General features: G+C 42.0%; 1 protein-coding gene across 8 annotated transcripts in view; it reads left to right on the forward strand.

Annotated features, from left to right (window-relative positions):
* inpp4b (inositol polyphosphate-4-phosphatase type II B) overlaps positions 1–16,413 on the forward strand; it is a 179,484-nt gene that overhangs the window by 66,227 nt on the left and 96,844 nt on the right. For 6 of the 8 annotated variants that reach the window (XM_040023896.1, XM_040023897.1, XM_040023898.1 and 3 more), the window contains one exon: positions 5,365–5,444. In XM_040023896.1, the coding sequence (XP_039879830.1) occupies positions 5,365–5,444 (80 nt within the window). Of the gene's footprint in view, positions 1–204; positions 224–264; positions 1,666–5,364; positions 5,445–16,413 lie in introns of those variants that run through there. The other 2 variants (XM_040023903.1, XM_040023900.1) reach the window with 2 other exon arrangements.

Raw genomic sequence — 16,413 nt, forward strand, 5'->3', positions numbered from 1 at the left:
TGAGATTCAAACTAATTCCTATTCTGTGCTGAAATTTAAAATGGGAATACACTGAAGAAAGGCCACAAAAGACATCAGTAATCACTGACAAAAAAAAATAGCAACCAGCTAGAAATGCGCAAATGGATTTGGCAGCAGCTCTTGTGTGCATAAATTCTTTTGCAGAGTCAGAGTAAGCAGTTTGTTAGCAGTCTGGGAAGGATCTCGGATAATCTTTTGGCAGGTATGAGTCCATGCATCAGTCTCTGGTTTCCACTTGCCATCACGGGTCATCAATCCTCATGGCTTTAAAGGCAGAGAGACTTTTTAAAATCCAGTGTTTCTGCCCAGCATTTCCTTATTTCACACCCGGCCAGTTAAAAGGTTAATTCCTAATCGCCATGGCCTCGGGTGTTCGCTGCATTTACACCAAGCGATGTGTACTAAAAAATAACAGGTGTTTTGGTGGGTGGGTGAGTGTGTGCATGAAGTGTTTCAGTATGCGTGCGTGTCTTATTGTGTTGGCTTGTCTACCTGCCGTGGGTGATAAGGGCCAGTGTGGAGGATCACCTTTTGTTCCAGAATTACTCATCCCTGTGTCAGCGTGGGAAATTCAAACCCCGCTTAATCTCCGGTTCAAGCTCAGATGCTGGTTAGAGCCTGAGCTCGGTGTCGCGTGTTGTTGTTCACCATTGTCTCTGAGCTTCTAAATGCATTGATGTTTCTATCAATGCATTCCCCCCCTTTCTCTCTCAGCGGCAGCTGCACGTGTCGGTAAATATTTGAGTAAAAAATTTAGAGAGAGTCTCGACGATCCTCTCGTGTGATCCTCGAGCACGGCAGGGTTCGTTTTGAAGTGTTTATATGCATGTAAACACACACCTACACGCGTACCTTCCACCGTGTGGTCGGAATTCGTGTTAATTCAAGCAGCCATAACAAGTGTCTCTTTTCCTGTTGGCCATCTGAGTCACAGGCTGCAACCGAAGTGTGACACACAAGTCTGTGTCTGTGCACTCCCTCTTCCTCCCTCTCTCTCACTAGATATTTCCCCCTATATTACTCTATATCTCTCTCCCCTTTTCTGTGCTGCTATCTTGGTTTTCTACCCATTAATTGTCAGTCTTCCTTCCTTTCTGCCTCTTCCTCTTCTCTGTTCCACCCTCCTCCTCCTTCTTCCCCCTCTCTGTTTGTATGTGTCGACTCTCTGCCTCCCTCCCCTCCTGTCACTCCCTCCTCCACCTCTCTTTCTCTCTCTCTCTCTCTCTCGCTGGTCTCGCTTACCAAGCAGGGCACAGCAGCAACAGCAGTAGCGGCAGTAGCTCACTCTAGCCAGTTCTGAGACACAGCGGCGGCTGCAGTGTGCATGTCAATATGTGTGTGCGTGTGTGTGTCACGGTTTACATGTTTGTGTCAGCCAGTGTGCCTGCTGCTCTTTAAAGAGTGAATACAACGCATCCATGGAGTTACTCTAACGAAGGGACTGGAGGGAGATATGTAAGAGGACCATCCTGGAGCTCATTAAGAGGAAGAAGGAAGACATAACATCACTTTTTTTTCTCCTCCCCCGTTTTCGCTCTTCTTTATTTCAGCCTCTGTTTTTCTGTCAGACTCTCCTCACTTCTATAGCTCTCCTTTCACTGTCTTACTTGGTGTGCTGCTGCTAGGATTCTGTCAAACACAACTGTAAGTGGACTTCATCGTGTGCGTGCGTGTGTTTATGTGCTGCATGTATTTGCTGTGTACCCTCACACTCCTTGTCAATTTTAACTTGCTGTAGCTGTAATTCGCGTCAGAGTGCACATATTTGCATGCCACGATAAAGTGCGTGTCGTGACACCTCTAATGACTTAATTAGGCCGATTTGCAGAGCCCACTTTGTAGTGAGGGAGCAGCGCGTCCATGTAAACATTACTGACCTCCGTGGTGCAGATCTGTTCATAATCACAAATGTTAATAATACTCCTGATGCGTAGTATTGTGCCAAACTGTCACTGCTGCCATTTATCTAAAATGTCACTTGTTGGTGTGGCATGTGAATGAATGCCCTCTCCTCCAGGTATTCTCTGCAGCTGGTGAGTGTGTGCGTGAGGGAGAGACAGACAGGGAGAGAAGGAATGATTGAGAGAGTCTTACTGGGTGCCTGTGTATGTGTGTGTGTGTGTGTCACTCTGTCACCCTGTCACCCAGGGCATGGAGAAAAATCAATAGATCTACAGCTTGAGTTGGGCCGTTTACCTCTGTCAAGTGATGAGCAGACACTGTGGCCTTCAAGGGTCCGCAGACAAGTGCTCGGGATGCTGTGCAGACCCGCAGTCCGTCACCTCTGCGGGCTCCTTTCATTTTTCGTACATGATTGATCTTGTGTGCTTTTGAGAGCTCTATTTTGTTACTTAAACCTGACTCTTTCCTTTCTTTTTTTTTTTTCAAAGACTGGCGACAGAGACCATACGTCAAAAGTTTTTCTTTTACCTCCCCAACTGGCGCCACTATTAGAGCTAGCCAAGGGAATGAGTAAGAGCAGGTGAAAAGACTGATAGAAAGAAGACAGAGCCAGAGCATGCAGGATGGGAACAGAGGTAGACCGTCATAATCAATCCTCCATGATCCTGGAAGAGCATCATTTGTCTTCTTTTCTCACTCTACTCCTCCTCTTGCCCTCATCTTTCTCTCATTTTCGGTGGTATAGCTACTTTGATTTTGAGTAAGAACACCAGTCTCCAGAGCTTCATTACTTTTAAAGCCTTCATCGTGAGAGGCCATAAAAAGATTCTAAGGAATGGATTTGCCAGACATTTTGTACCGACTTGCGAGTAATGGCTATGGGGGAATATAATATTCCTCCACGGTGTGTAATGGCCTTCTGTGCCTTGTGCTCTGGGTTATCAGGGCAAACTGGGATTGGCTAAAATCCGTCAGTGCTGAAGAATATGACATTGTGCATGTTAAGCTGCGCCTGCTGGGGATCCTAGCTCTGTTTAATTCATAAGAACACACCACTATGCTGCATAAACTTGTAACTGAATGCGATGCTCGCGTTTGTGTGTCCAGTAGATTGGGGTTGTTTTTAAGCATTGCACTGACCTTGTGTTTTGGTATGTTCCCCTTTCTCTGCTGTGTTTGCATTCATTTGTTTTCCATCTTGCGACTGGATAGGGCAGAAGAATGTGTCTGGGGCAGTGTGTTGCCTTAAGAATATGGGGATTTGTATGGGGTAGCAGGAAAATGCCGGGGAGGAAATGATTGAGAGAAAAGGTCACTACACAGGATGCCCTTTTTTTTTTTTTTTTTTAATCTGATATAGGAAACTGCAGAGACCCAAAAGGGAGGGAGAGAAAAAGCAGTGCAATGTTAGGAAAAATGATTAGAAGTGAAAGTGTAGCTAAAAGACCAAAGAAGTGCTATAAATTGTGTTAACTCAAACATTAAGCTTTGCTTCTCATATATCAGCTGCGACTCCAGTCATGACTTAAATGTCCCATTTCCACAGGCTGACAGAGCATTGTTTGTGACCTTTTCTTTGTAGGTGGAGTGTAAAACTGTGTGGTGTTTTACTCTCCACCTCTGCTTTCAATCACAAACAGTAGCATCCAGCTGGGGCCTTTCTAAGTGGAGTTTGGATGTTCTCCTTATGCCTGGATGAGTTGTCTGTTGGCACTCCAGCTTCCTTCCACAGTCCAAAGACGTGCATGTTTGGCCTAATTGGTGATTCTAAATTGGTTATAGGTGTAAAATGGAGTGTGACTGTGATAGCCCTGTAGACTGTAGATCTAACAAAGATATATACAGCCTCTCACCCGAGGGCATCTGAAAACAGGACTGATGGACGGATAGATCATAAACTATATAAAAGATGGATGTATCCACCATGATGTCACTCAATGGCTTATGGCGCTAATAGATAGTAGTGTTTGTCAATAGTAGGCTTTGTTAGCAAGTAGTATTCATAGACAGTATGGACACATTGCACAGAAATACAGTCTAATTGTTGCTAAGTAACGTACTATACAGCTAAAATAGTGAAATTTCACTCACCAAACTCAGGGATAAACTAATTTATTGCTATTTATTAGACTGTACTCTTCCCCCACCAATCTGATGGCCACTCCTCCCTGAGCCTGGTTCTGCCAGATTTCTTCCTGTTAAAAGGGAGATTTTCTTTTCCACTGTTGCCAAACCACTTGCTCATAGGGGGTCATATGAGAGGGTTCTTTTTGTATATTATTTTTGGGTCTTTACTTTACAATATAATGTGCCTTGAGGAAGCTGTTGTTATGATTTGGTAAACAAATTGGTAACTTTTAAAAATAAAATTCACCCCCACATGAAAGTTGGTATGAAAGGGGAAGTTATCATGCTGTGAGGATGTTCATTTTAAATTTAAGCACTTTAAGAAGTGACAGGAAGCTTCAAGTGGCCATTGGAGGAACTGCCGTTTTTGACACTTTTACTCTCCGCCGTCTATCGACTAGAGATAGTTTCTGGTATAGCAGTTATTATTATATTTCAGGTTTGCTTCCAGTTAATTCTGCAGACGATGTTGTATACTTTAAACTTTTTTTTGCATTCATTTAAAAAAAACTGACTTCACTTTCTTCATCTTCACAGGCAGGGCAAAGCCTTTGACAACAATATGTAAGAACAGACAGGAGCGAGACACAACCCGTCGCGTTACATGCTGCTATTTTTAGTTTTGGAAGAGCCATCAGTAGCATATAAATGTAGGATTTATAAACAGCAAAATTCTGGGAGAAAAAAAGGGCTGAAAGCATCTTGATTGTGTGCGGATACTTTAATTAAAGTGTCTCCCTCATTATGATGAAATGCTGGGAATCACCTTTGTACCTGTTGTTAATTACCTACATGTTAGAGGTTTCTGCAGCAGCAGGAGCAGCAGCCTGTGTCCTTGGCACAGTCGCAGCCCTCCCCCCTTCCTATACAAGTTTTCATGTTGAAGGTGTCACATGCAGGTGCAGGACTGTAGGTGTGAGTAGACGTGCACGTATCTGGCCATTCCTGTTAAGGAAGGAGGGAACGTGCGCGTAGCCTAGAAATGTGGATCGTCTCTCTTCGTTACCGATGGGCTCGTCCCCTACCTCTCTCTCCATGACCCAGTTCTCGTGTGCTGACACCCCGTGTTCATACTGTGCCTGCAGCAAACACATGTTGTCGGAGCAGAGAAAGGAAAGAAAGCGGATTAAAGGGAGACAAAAAAGGAACTTGTTTTCAGAAGTTTCAGAATTGTACTTGGCAAATAGCTTGTGCTTGTTGCTATCACCTCTATGGTGCGACCAAAAGAGGAGTTCGGTTGTTTTTTAAAATTGTTTAACTCTTTACCTGATACTTCATTTACGGGCTTCTTTCTTCTTTGTCCTGTATTTACAGAGCAGCTTCCTGGGTAGTGCCACATTTTCAGTTGGAGATCTTCTGAGGGCAAAAGATGAACGACTGACCTTGAGCCTCAGGTAAGGGCATGTTTCCGTCCCGCTCGCTGCTGGACCGTATCCCTCAAACCTAAACTCAGACTTGAGTGTCTATGCATCTTCTCCAACACGGGATTGAAACTTAGCTGGCAAAGGAAATCCATCCACAAGAGCAATTTTTAGGAGAGCTCTGAAAGTTGCCAGGGCTTTTTTTTCAGGGACGATTTGTTAGCAAGTGAGAATAAAGTAGTGCTCTAAACATCTTTGTTTTTTTGTGGAAAATTGAAGTGGAAATAACAGATTTTTTTTTCCTAAGAGGCTTTTAAATGAAAAAATGACAAGAAATTCCAGTGAGAGGCCCGTAAGAATAAATATATAGCAGCTTTCCCCCACACCAATAACACTTCTATGTTTGAACATTAGATTCTGAAAGTCAGTGGACGTTGCAGGGCACACACTTACTTAAAGGGTTGTGAGGATATAATCAGTAATTTCGCCACAAAGAAGATCGCTTGTTTGCCTTTTAGGGGGGCACATTGTCTCATTGCAAGCAACAGATAAGCTTTGGTCCTGAGCATTATTAATGCTGTTCCCTTCTTACAAAGTGCTTGACATGACTATTAAGAGCTAGCGCGGAGATATGTAAATAAATAGCTGGCACAGTTTGAAAGCCATAAAATTGCGTTTTATTGTTAGGTTTGATGATTTCACCCAAGGGGAACCTAAATATTCTGTTTGGGAGAAGATTACAAAGGAGCATTTGAAATGAACATCTGCTGATTGTTTCAGCACAGAGCGAGGATAGCGTTAGCTCGATGTGCAAACTGAATGCAGTCTTTGTGTCGGTTTCACAGGAAACTGAGCTCGAGTAATGTGGAATCTCTGATGCCACTCAGATCAGGTGGACACCAGTTGCACACCTACATATTGCAGTTGTGCACTTGATTCATTTTTTTTTACGTTTACAAATTAAAAACAGGAGGATTTGTAATTATTTTTTGCTTCTTCTGTTCCATCTGCTGCAATAACACGCAACCCAACCTGCTCATCTTTACCAACATGGCCCTGAGTTTGAAGCGCTAACATGTCCAAAGGTTTAGCTGACCTTTAAAGAAAAAGTTGCACGTGAAGACACAAAAACAGACCCATCGCTAATGCTCGTAAGGCTTTTCTAAACCATCAGGGCAGTGAAATTTTTTTCTCGCTAATAACTACTCAGTGACGATCGGTGATAATAATCTCCTGCTGACATTGCTTTATCTGTCCAGCTACCACTTCTGCAAAGGAAGGTGACTTATAAGGTGTTACTCAGTAAAGTGTTACTCAGCGACACTGCACATTTTAACCCTATCATGGCGAAGTGAATCCTTTTTGATACATGAGTTTTTGTCAGTTATTGAGACTAATACATTATCATTAAAAAGTAATGCAAACAAAAGGAAATTGCATACTAATTAAATGTCAGATGTAGCAAATATGACAGCTGGCAATTATTTTGTAGTTCAGTCTTTACATTGTTAACATAAATTTCATCATTTGGTATACTGCCTTGTAGCAGCTAAATTTTAAATGCCTGCTTTTATGTGGCTCCTTTTGAAACATGGACTAGGATTAAGCATCTAATTTCCACAGTAATCTGTGACCGACCCACTGTACCTTTGGAGCCTCAAGTCCAAAGCACGTCCACAGAAATCCAGCTTGAAACAAAGATTCTGCTCTGAACACGCAGTCTCGATTATAACAACCACGATGAGGCTGTTTCTGACTGAACCAGTACTAGTGGGTGTGCGGACAGACGTAATCGTTATTTCGGTGCCCACAAAGACGGTCCTTTGATAGGTAAAGTAATCACAGATGGTGGTCTTGAGTGTGCAAGCCATATTGCAAAAGATACATGGAGAAGGGTGAAGGTCATGAGCGTTACCATGGAAACCGGAGACAAGTTCCCAAGTAGTGAAACCCAGTAGGTCAGTGCGCAGATATATTTGTATCTTTCTAAAATGCTCACACACGTGTATTTGTTCTTGCTTTGTTCTACGTCCTTGAGTCCATGGATCACGATCACAAAACCGTCACATTCCGCTTTTGTTCTGAAGGTCCGCTAAACACGCACAGTGCCTTATGGCTTTTCTTCCTCTTATGCGACCAGTGCGTTTGATTTAATAGTCAGGACGTTCTGCCTCCACCTGTTAACTGTTAAGATGAATCCGTCTCCTGTTTGTATTGTCAGGCTGATTTTCCCTTTTCCGTCACGCTCACAGTTGTGTTTGAAAGTACACCCCTTCGGCAATCTTCTCTTTTTTATTTCCTTCTTCTTTTTTCGAATTTCTTTTGTTATGCTTTTCATTTCCTGTAGGTGATCCCAGGTCACAGGGTATAATTGTATCTTGCACGATTGACTATATGAGCTGCAGAGAAGAGAGATTACGGGCCCCCTTTCTCTGTCTGTGGGCATTTGTGTTTGTGCATGCACACATTTTTGCACAGGTTGTTCTGAACAGCAGAGTATTGTCATTTCACTGCTCTGTAGTCGTACCACATTGTTGGGTTTCTTCTTTTTTTTCTGTTTGGCATAGTGGGTTTTATTTCTGAGGATAACATGAAGCCACCCCCCCCGTGAGATGTTCAACACCACCACAATGCATTTTAAAAAAAATCCAAAATCAACAATCGCCTGCCTATTCAAGGCCTGCTGTTACTGTGCTATCTTTATCACTGCTGCTACACCTTTATCCACCTGCGCAAGCTGAATTCAGCATGTTCAGCTATATTCTCTGAGGCGGCGTTGCCCGAGACTCTGAAAAGGGGTCAGAAAACTGAGTTCTGCACACAAATCATATTGATTTTTTTTAAACTTTCATCTTTGCGTTTCCTTCTTTTCTTTTGTGTTAGGGGTTAATTTGACTTTTTCAGGGTTTTGGTAATTTCTTCTTAGGTGAAACTTCAGAAAACCTTTCGCTGAAAGACGTAAATACACTAACCAGCATGCTGTCAAGCCAAATAACTCTGCAAGAAAAAGCACGCAGCACACTGTACTGTAATACAGTGTGCTGCTTGACAAAAACAATCCAAGTATTCATTCTATTTTTAAGTAGCTTAAAGTACCATTGAGAGAAACTTGTGGCGCACTAAACAATGTCTGTTACCACATTAAAAATGTTTCCTACAGAAACGCACACATGGAGTCATTATGTCCCAAAGAGCTCTTGCTGGTGTGGCGTTGGAGCCCAGAGGTGTTACACTGACACCCTGCGATGCATGTGTAAGCCATCCAGACACACCAAGGAGAGTGCCTTTTATTTGATATGCTGTTTGCATGTTGGTTCATGCAGCGAGAAAACATTTCAGAGATGAGGAGCTTTTCGTGAGTATGCATGATTCATCCTGGGCTGTTTGACCTGGTGAAGAGTCTGTGATTCACAGAGCGGGGCACGAAGTCTGCAACACTGATGTGAGGCAGGAACGCAATTCATTCTGCCCATTACAGGAAACAGATGCTTCATTTAAACGGCGTCCTAATGCCCACTCAGTCGGTTGTTGCAGAAAGTCAGTTAATTTGAGCTGCTTCGCTCGGAGGAGGGAAAAAGGGAGCGCTTTATCTCGACGAGGCAAGGATTGATTCCCTTCAGTGAGTCTCAAAACCAACATGACTTTGACCAACTTCGCTTCATAAGCTCTGGGTTTTTTTATTGGTGCTGAGCATAATGTATGTGGAGCTGAAATTGTTTTTTTTTTTTGCCCAAGTTCACTCTGTTACAAGGCTGTCCACCTCAGAGCTCGCTCCTCATTCCCACAGATTCTTTGCATTCCGGCTCCTCTCTCAGGTCTCACACTCGCTTTCATGTGCGGCTGGTTAGGATGTTTGTCACGGATTGTTTTTGTTTTTCCGTAAGGTGCAACCGGTTTGATTTAGGTCACTTTTTCCTTCTTTTTTGTTTTTCTTTATTTATGAAACTTCCTGTCAGCTTCGTGTCGAATGAGCGCGCTTGTTGGATACGAGGACTCGGCCCGTGTGAAGATCTTTCTCTTTTTGTTGACACCAGAAGCCGCTGAAGTGATGATGAGAAAAATCTTCCCTTCCTGCAGCCTCTCAAAATGACCAAAAAGGAAACACATACAGAGGCCCATCAGACACTCAGCGGCGTACAGACAGACGCACGCTCGCACATGTCTTTAAAGAAAACACAGTTGGGCAAACAACACCAGAAAAGGTAGTTAGAGTTTGAAGTTTGCACCTTTTATTAATCAAAGTTTCTGTTTAAAGGGAATTATTGATGACATAGGTTGCTCGGCACATAAATTCCGCTCTAGTTTGCCTGGTGGTAATTTTTGTAACCCACCTGCAACATCTATCTGAAAAGATTTCTTTTTAAAACAACCTCATGTTAAATATCTTCTCTCAAGGTTTCCATCTCTTTGGTATTCTTAGAAGAAGATGGAAATAGAGGTAATCAAGGCTAGAGTTTGGAAGCTGAAAACAAGGGTCATGAGATATCTGTATGCCGTCGTGTGCACATGGCTGCCTGGCCACACGCGTGTATTTGTCTATATTGCATCAAAGCAGCACGGCTTGCGTTTTCCTGCCTGAGGTTATACCTCTGAAAACTCACATAACTCCTCACAGCCCGCACCGCTTGCTGTGAAACACGAACGGCATTATATCCAGTGTTTTAAGATGCATTTGTCGAATTCTTGGCATGCTTGTTCATTTTCCATAATGTATGTTCGCTGCGCAATGCGGGATGCAGTAATGTTTTTGCCACTTAGAGGCGGCAGAACAAGCTGTAAACACAATATTGACAAATTACCACCGTGTGCAGTTAGGCAATGTGTTAGTTATTAGTTTTAGCAGCTTATTTGCACATTCAGGCACTGCAGAGAAATTTTTAGCACATTTTAATATGCGCCCTCGGTTTCCGTCTGGCTCACGAACATCCAGTGTTAAGTCACGTGTCATTTATACTCAGTTGTTGCTCGGTTTTGGGTTACAACCAAAAGAAATATTGTTTTCTTGAACTGACTGCCAGATTCCTTTATGACCTTTACCCACACAGAATGTGCAGCCACTACAATAACTAATCACCATCATGTTTGAGTTCTTAATTACCTGCTGATTGCAAACAGAGATGCATTGATTGCATACCTCTGATATTTATCAGAACAGCTCACCATGTAAAATTACTACATGGTTTGCTGTTTACCGGCGGTTTATCCGTGAAATGCCATTGGGCGTTTAGCCTTGTTAGTTCTGACTCAGTGGACACATTCGTCGGCTTGTATTCTCGCTCTATCACGTCTCTGCAAGCTCTGTAGACATTTAATTTGAAAAAATAACTGGATAACAATTGCTAAGTAACTACTAGCTGTACTTGTTTGTCCCTTCAGTGTAAAGTTCATCTCAGACAGATTGTATATAGCCTGGTTTCAGCAGGAATGAACAATGAAGCCACTGTACTAGAGGAGCTGCAAAGATGTCAGTGCTGCAGAGGTCTCTCAATAATGCATGTTATATATACACAGAGGAAGAAAGATGATTATTGCATAAACATGCAATTGCCCAATTAGTGACAGAGTCTTCATACTGTTATTTCAGCAATGGTTTGGCCCTTGCTCTTGTTCTGTTGCCCTCTCAGTCTCTCACACTGTAGTTCCCCTTTTGCACTTCTTGTTATCACTAAAACTTTATGCACTCAGTAGGAGAGGCACTCTCTGACCCAGTTCTAGAGCACAGTTTGAGATTTGATTTTGATAAGAATTTGTATGCTTGTGTTAGTGTGTGCGTGCCTGTGTGTACGTGTGTATTGGAGATTTACCATGGCGAGGCTACATTATCACAGACCAGTGCTTTTGCTGCCTGGCTTCATGGCTTATTCATCCATTCCCATTAGATAGGCCCTTTCTTTATTGTCCCACCAGCACCAGTTTAGCCTGCTATCATGATAATATCATTTTACCACCCCAGAGTCCTTTGTATTATGCTGTCCCAATTCTCATGCTTTTCCACAGACAGCCAACTCTCCTTTACACTGTATCCCCCGTGGCTGATTGTATCGGAGCCTGACCTAAAAGTCTAAAGATCAACTGTCTGATCCAGTTATACTGGAGAAAAATTGTGGCTCTTGCTGGAGCCGTGAGTATGGTCACACTCGTGTGTGTCTGCTTTTGTATTTTTCACACGTTAATCTTGCCCTCCTTTGTTGCACACACCCACATATATGCTGTCACTCTCTTAGCATCGGCATGAGATGCTCAGCTCCAAACAGATGAATATTCATCTATTTTTAAAAATGTAAATGGAATCGAATGAGGTGTGTGATTTTTTTTTTTTCCTACCGTAAAAATGTCTTTATTTATGGCTTCTTTGTTTTATCAGTGCAGCAGTGACTGGAAGAACATATGTACTGAAGCAGTTAGAGGAGACTAAAGGACACTTAAGGCTATGGCATTTGAGTGAACGGCTGGTGGGAAATGTTTTATCTGTAGTCTGCACATGGAGAGGAAAAGAACTGTTGGAAGCAAGTTGGTGTGTGTGTGTGTGATGAATCATCCAGGAATGCGTTTAATGTATCACCTCATGCGCACACAAACACAGACTGTATGTTCTAGTTAATATTATTAACACGCAGAAGATATTTAAAGGTGGGTGGGGGCAATTTGGGGCTAAAATAAATGCACACAAGACTTCCTCATTTTTACTCCTTCAACACTAAAGCTGGTTTATTCGCTGCACATTGTTCTGCATAATATGTGAGCTCCCCCAGGAATTAGGGCTCATGGGCTGAATATGAGAATAATAAACTCGGCCAGTGCAGCTCAGCGGCATTATAATGCAACTGAGTGAAAAACTGTTAAATATGTATATAAAGTTTACACGGGAGTCTGTGCAGTCTGCTGAACTCAACTAAGTACAGGTTTACTGCTTCCACAGGAAAGAGGAGGCTGATCAAAAGCACTTGAATAATCGATCATCAACTAGTGTGAGCGCCTCTGTAAAAGCACAAGTTGTGGTAGTTTACTGGTCTGTACGATTCAGGTGTGTGTTGAATGAAGCAGTCTTCCTAGGACTTGATGTCCCGTTTAATTCAACCCAAGGTCAGGCTATGCAGCGCTTAGAAAAACCCAAGTGCTACAGGCGTCAGCCAGCATGTTAAAAGTTCATGAGAGTGCAATGAGAAAAAAAGACTGAACAAGTAAGGCTCGTTTTGAAGTACAGCTCATGTGTGCAAAGTTGCATCTGAACAAACCACAAAAACAATGACAAGACGAGCAGGCAAGACCAAAGTGTAGACGTGTGGCCACAATACACAGCAACCTGTTTGTTGAAAACCAGCAAGCAGCAAAAACGCCTCATACCAAAATGTCAAAGGTAGTCATTGAGGGTTGGTCTTGGATTTGGTTTGCAGCTATATGACCTGAGCAGCTTGCAGTTATTGAGTCGACCTATCTGTCAAACAGTCTAAAGCGACGATCGTAGTTAGGTCATAAAATAGGATAATGATCCAAGCACAGCAGAAACTCTACAACAGAATGGCTAAAAATCAAAGAATGAAGGTGTTGCAACAGTCAAAGTGTGGACCTCAGCCTGACCAAAACGCTGTGGTTGACCTTAAGAGAACTGTGCACAAATAAATACCCACAAGCCTCAATGAAGCAATCTTGTGAAGAAGAGAGGGCCAAAATTTCTCAACAGCCATGTGTGAGACTGATTAAGTCATTCAAAAAATGATTAACTTAGCTAATTGCTACTAAAGGTGCTTACTCAAGCTGCTGAATCATGGAGTGCACTTAGTTTTTCACAGGACTGCATAGAATCCTGTGAAAAACAGGGAAAAAAAAAAATTTTCACCTTGCTTTAATTATTCGGTCAACAATGCCCATAAAGTGTAACGGTACATCAGGGATACCCTAAGCTTACTATAGAGCTCTTAGGCTAAAACTGATATTGAACAAGGCAATCGCGTTGTGGTAGCTCAAGGTCAGTCATTCCTCAGGTTCTTCCTGTACATCATGTCTTTGCAACATAACACTAATAGGTGAAAGAGAAGGAAAAATTAGATGCGGCGTGAAGAGCCAAAGATGGAGGAAAGAGATTTAATAAGTCTGGCCCAATGTGGTTCTGAGGCATGCTAGGGGCACAGCTCATGCCAAGAAATAATGGGATGATAATGAAGACAATATGGTGGGAAGAAGAGGCGAAGACAGTAAGTGCATAAAATCATGTCTGGCAGGTTTCTGTTTGTTTTTTTTTAATGCCATCCTCTTTTCTTTTCTTTTTTTGCCTCAAATTGTAGTGTGCAATAATTCAAACCCCCTGCTGGGGCACTGAACACAGAGCTATGCAATCTGCCCCTTTGCTCCATCTCCGATGTTTCACGCATGCCTCGGAGGACATTCTTGTCTGCCTTCCATTATAATAACTTTGGCAATTTGAATGCATATAATGTCTTTAAAAAAATCAAATGTTTCACCCATTGAAATAATGCTGTATGCTGCTTCCTAAATAATATAAGATTAGGGCTGTGCGATATGACCAAAATCTCATATCCCGATATAAGACATCTATCCTCCCGATAACGATATAAATCACAAAAATTTTGTACGTGGAGTCGGGTGTTTTAACCGATGCATGAAACGATACATTTTTAGACATAAGTTGTAACGGCCGCCGTTTTCTTTGTGAGCATTTATTACGCGACGTGCTGCGGGGAAAAGCCTGTTCTAACGTTTGAGTCTAAGGTTTATTTTTTAGCACCTGGCGTCTCTTTTTTGCTTCTCATCTGTAAACTCTCTGCATACTCGTTCACGTGATTCAGTTTATTTTGAAAAGTCTCAACAGGATCTTGAGCTTTATTGTGAAAGGTGTATGTGGAAAATAAACAAGCGGACACGCGATGGTTTTACCGTTGTTGTTGCTAAAGACAACGCATAAAAACAGGCGCTTGTCCGTCCGTAGTGTGGTTATATTAAATATAGGAGAAAGAGAGAACTTTAAGAAATTAATATAGCCACTACAGTGACCATCAAAACGATGAAAAAATATTGCCGTAAACAGTTTATTGTGCGACACCACCAAACAAACGATAGCGTAAAACGAAACGATAGATGTTTTTATATCATCATCCGATATATATCGTTATATCGAACAGCCCTATATAAGATTATAGACTGAATAAATGTACACCTTATAAATATGTCAAATTAAAAATAACACACAACACTACCACTATGTGTAATATACATGTGTATTTCCATTCAAGTGATGTTGAGTGTAAGTGCACACGTATGTATAAGTCCTCACCCCAACCCGTTGTGGTAGATGGACGCCCCCCCCCGAGCCTGGTTCTGCTGCTGGAGGTTTCTTCCTGTTAAAAGGGAGTTTTTCCTTCCCACTGTCGCCAAAGCCCTTGCTTACAGGGAGTCATATGATTGTTGGGGTTTTCTCTGTTGTGTTATTGTAGGTTCTACCTGTATAAATAAAATTGAAATTGAAATGTTGCGTGATACACTCTGGAAATCCCGTTTCAGATCTTTCCTTCCAAGAGCGTCCTTGAATGTGATACTGCATGATTAAATATAATTGTTAATTAATTATATAATAATTAAATGATTAAGTAAGCACAAGGGTTGCACGTGTACACTTAATTTAAAAGCCCTACTTATCAGGACGACTTTTGACTTTTGCCATCCAGCTTCATTTATAAAGCCCTGCACATCCACACGGTTGTTATTCTGTTATTCTGGATAATAACGTCTCTGCTCAAGGTAGGGCTAGGAAGAGCTACACCAGTGTTTTGCATGATATCACGAAGTGATAAGTCACGGTACAGAGATGTAAACTCTAATGAGCCAAAGTAATTAATATGTATGGGTGAATAATACCTGGGAAATGGCCTTTTAGCTATATTATAATAAGCAGAATTTTATTTGGATTCTCAGACTGTACAAATCCCTCAACTCGTATGTTTAAAACATGTTTCGTCCATCGTTGCGCGCTCCTGTTGCCAAGATAATTCTGCTGCCGCATTTGTTTTGGTGTCTGATTCCTCTAACCTTGGGAAATCTCTAGAGTCACCAGCTCATCACCGTAACAAGCGTCTCAACAAACAAGGGTAACACACATCTGTTGGACTTGTGTTTGTCCAATCATGCATGCTGCATATCCACTGTGACATGTATCTTCCATTAGCATAACAAGAAGCTCGTGTTGACTCATAATGTTGACACTGTTTGTAGTAAACTGCGAGTTAGGCTACACTGCGGGGATGTACTGCTCGGGTGCTTTTCTATTGTTTTGTTCACCCACATTTACATAAGTGGCCACTCAGGTCTGGACACAAAAAGAGTCGGGATATGAGCGTGGATTTGTTGTTTTAGGCAAACGTGTAATCCCACAAATACAGAAACACAAACACACCACAATGGCTAGTGGATATGTGTCCAAATCCTCCATTTAATAGTCTCTATGTTTTTATGATGAAGGCTGACTGTAACTTTGCAAAGTCTAAACTGAGCCTAGCTGCTGTAGGTCAAGGTCAAATATTTATCTGGTAGCCTTAATCCAGTAAGAGTAAACCACACATTTTATTTATGTACAATGGGTTGTTTTCTTTTAATTTTCACTTGTGAGAAAGAGGGTGAGAGGGAAAGCTATAAGTTAATTGTAAAGAAAGACATATAAATATATTGTATATATGTGTGGATGTGTGTGTGTGTAGGGCTGGGGGGTTGGGGTGTGGGTTCTTTGCCTATCTCCCTTTTGTGTACATGAAAGAAAGGAAGCACAGAGAACCTATTATTACTATTGTATACAGACCACTGTTTGCATAAATGTCTCATTTCTATGCTGCTCCATGTTAATCTGAAGTTATATATTTCTGGGAGACGTATAACACCATGCCCAGTGTCTTTTGAACACACTGGGAAGAAGCCTAGGCAGATTGATAACGCCCTGCCCGGTCTATATCAATGACCTGTGTCAATACTGCTCTTAAATCCCTTTCATTTACAGCGA

The sequence above is a fragment of the Simochromis diagramma genome, unplaced genomic scaffold (genome assembly GCF_900408965.1).
Source record: "Simochromis diagramma unplaced genomic scaffold, fSimDia1.1 OVJJ01000302.1, whole genome shotgun sequence".
Lineage (NCBI taxonomy): Eukaryota > Metazoa > Chordata > Actinopteri > Cichliformes > Cichlidae > Simochromis > Simochromis diagramma.